Here is a 2,500-nt window from a genome sequence, read left to right on the forward strand (position 1 = left end):
GTGTGTGTGTGTGTGTGTGTGTGTGTGTGTAGTGTGTGTGTACAGTATGTGTGTGTGTGTGTGTGTATGTGTGAGTGTAGTGTGTGTGTGTGTGTGTGTGTAGTGTGTGAGCGCATGTGTGAAAGTGTCCTGCCTCACACAGCCAACTCCCATTTCCACACATAAAGGGCTGGGATCTGATGCACAGCCGTCTGAACTCTTATCTCCAAATAAAAACATCTGGAAGGCCTGTTAAGTGGGCTTGCTTGCTCACGCTGCCGGCAGCAAACTTTGGTGTGATGTGTGTGTGTGTGTGTGTGTGTGTGTGTGTGTGTGTGTGTGTGTGTGTGTGTGTGTGTGTGTGTGTGATGAGGTGTGATGTGGCACGGAGCTTGTCAATACAGGATGAAATAGACCAGATGAGGGGAGATAAGCAGCATAGACAGCAGCCCCATGCCACAAATATACAACAGCAGCCAATCCCAGAACTGTTTATATGGCGACACACACCACATCCCACCAGAAGCCAATCCCAGAGTTGTTTATAAAACAACACATATCACATCCCAGCAGCAGCCAATCCCAGAGTTGTTTATAAAACAACACATATCACATCCCACCAGCAGCCAATCCCAGAACTGTTTAAATGGCAACACACACCACATCTCACCAGCAGCCAATCCCAGAGCTGTTTATATGGCAACACACACCACATCTCACCAGCAGCCAATCCCAGAGCTGTTTACTGTATATTACAACACACACCACATCCACCCAATCAAAGAGCTGAAGCTAAAGAGCTACAAGAAGCTAAAATATGCCAGCAGCCTTTCCCAGAGCTGTGTATAGACCCTTTCAACTGCATAAACAAACATGTACGTTCTTTTCTGGTAGCACAGAAAACAATATTGAGCTAATGGTAGCTGGGGGACAAACAAAAAATGAAAAAAGAAGAGTGTGGAGCATTACGTTAAAGTCTGATTCATTTACATGCGCGGGAACTCTCTAGGAACCGATTGAAAGGGTCGATATGACTAGATAGATAGATAGATAGATACTTTATTAATCCCCAAGGGGAAATTCAAGGTCTCATAGCATACAGACATCACACACAACATGCACTCACAGCAGAAAGAGTAAATATAAGTATATGGGTGGTTGACGTTTTAGGCCAAAAAAAAGTTTTTGAAAAAAAATTCAGATATTAGGCATGGACATCACTTAGTCCTGACACATTGGACCAAAAAAAGGCCATGTCATGTCAACCACCCACATACATATAACAAAACTTCACTGTACAATAGAAACAGTAGAAGATAAGAAAAACTTAAAAAACCTGATACTTATTGCACTTGATGAGGATAGGCAAGAAATGCACTCTACCCCAGAGGAAGAGCAACCGAATAGCTCACACAAGACCATGGCGCCATGCTGCAGCTGTCTGTTGGTGTGTCTGCAGCAGAATAAGGCACTCGCCTGAATTCCACAGAGAAACGCGTTCGGCTTTTTAGTGCTGAAATGAGGTTGTTCTTTTCTTCTGTTTTAAAAAATGAACTTTTCTTCTGCCTTTGGAACAATCTCCAGCTGCTACTGCTACTGCTGCTGCGCATGGCTGGGGTGGAACCTTTAGCACAAAGCCACCTATTTGAGAGAATTACCTGAGTAACATGTAAGATGTGCAGCTTAAATCTTTATTGAGGGGGCCTCAAGCGAGACTGCTCCTGCTCAGAGCGCCACCATTTTAATTAATGACACTGGGATGTGAAAAACAACAGGTGTGTGTGTGTGTGTGTGTGCGTATGTGTGTGTGTGTGTGTGTGTGTGTGTGTGTGTGTGTGTGTGTGTGTGTGTGTGTGAGTGTGTGTGTCATAGAGCCTGTGTGAGGGTGAGAGAGAAGTGGGGAGAGAGAGAAGGTGAAAGAGTTTTGTGTGTGTGTCTTTGTGTGTGTGTGTGTGTGTGTGTTTGTGTGTGTGTGTGTGTGTGTGTGTGTGTGTGTGTGTGTGTGTGTGTGTGTGTGTGTGTGTGTGTGTGTGTGTGTGTGACAGATTGGATTGTGTTGGTATGTGTGTGAGTTAGAGAAAGTGAGAGGGTATTGTGTGTGTGTGTGTGTGTGTGAGAGAGAGAGAGAGGTCTCCTGGAGAGAAATGGAGTGGAAGTGCTTGATTGACTGTGAGTACAGAGAAGGCGGTTAGGGTCGTTTAGCTGTTGTTGTGGCAACCAACCGGTATGCGTGTGTGTGTGCCCCAGGTGAGTCGACGGTGGAGGAGACGTACGACCGCATGTTCACCGTCACCAGCCGCCTCACACTGACCGTCTCCAAGGAGGACGACGGCATGCCAGTCATCTGCGTCATCAACCACCCAGCCGTGAAGGACTTCCAGGCCCAGAAGTACCTGGAGGTGCAGTGTAAGTCTGCGCGCGCACACACACACACACACACACACACACACACACACACACACACACACACACACACACACACTCACTCTCTCTCTCTCTCTCTCTCTCTCTCTCTCTCTCT

General features: G+C 46.4%; 1 protein-coding gene and 1 long non-coding RNA gene across 4 annotated transcripts in view; one reads left to right on the top strand and one right to left on the bottom strand.

Annotated features, from left to right (window-relative positions):
* cadm1b (cell adhesion molecule 1b) overlaps nucleotides 1–2,500 on the top strand; it is a 214,351-nt gene that overhangs the window by 150,716 nt on the left and 61,135 nt on the right. For all 3 annotated transcript variants that reach the window (XM_042068673.1, XM_042068676.1, XM_042068675.1), the window contains one exon: nucleotides 2,227–2,385. In XM_042068673.1, coding sequence (XP_041924607.1) covers nucleotides 2,227–2,385 — 159 coding nt within the window. The remainder of the gene's footprint in view (nucleotides 1–2,226; nucleotides 2,386–2,500) is intronic.
* Nucleotides 1–2,500, bottom strand: part of LOC121688813 — a 96,462-nt gene that overhangs the window by 92,664 nt on the left and 1,298 nt on the right. The window lies entirely within an intron of this gene.

This window comes from Alosa sapidissima, chromosome 17, assembly GCF_018492685.1.
Source record: "Alosa sapidissima isolate fAloSap1 chromosome 17, fAloSap1.pri, whole genome shotgun sequence".
Classification (NCBI taxonomy): domain Eukaryota; kingdom Metazoa; phylum Chordata; class Actinopteri; order Clupeiformes; family Clupeidae; genus Alosa; species Alosa sapidissima.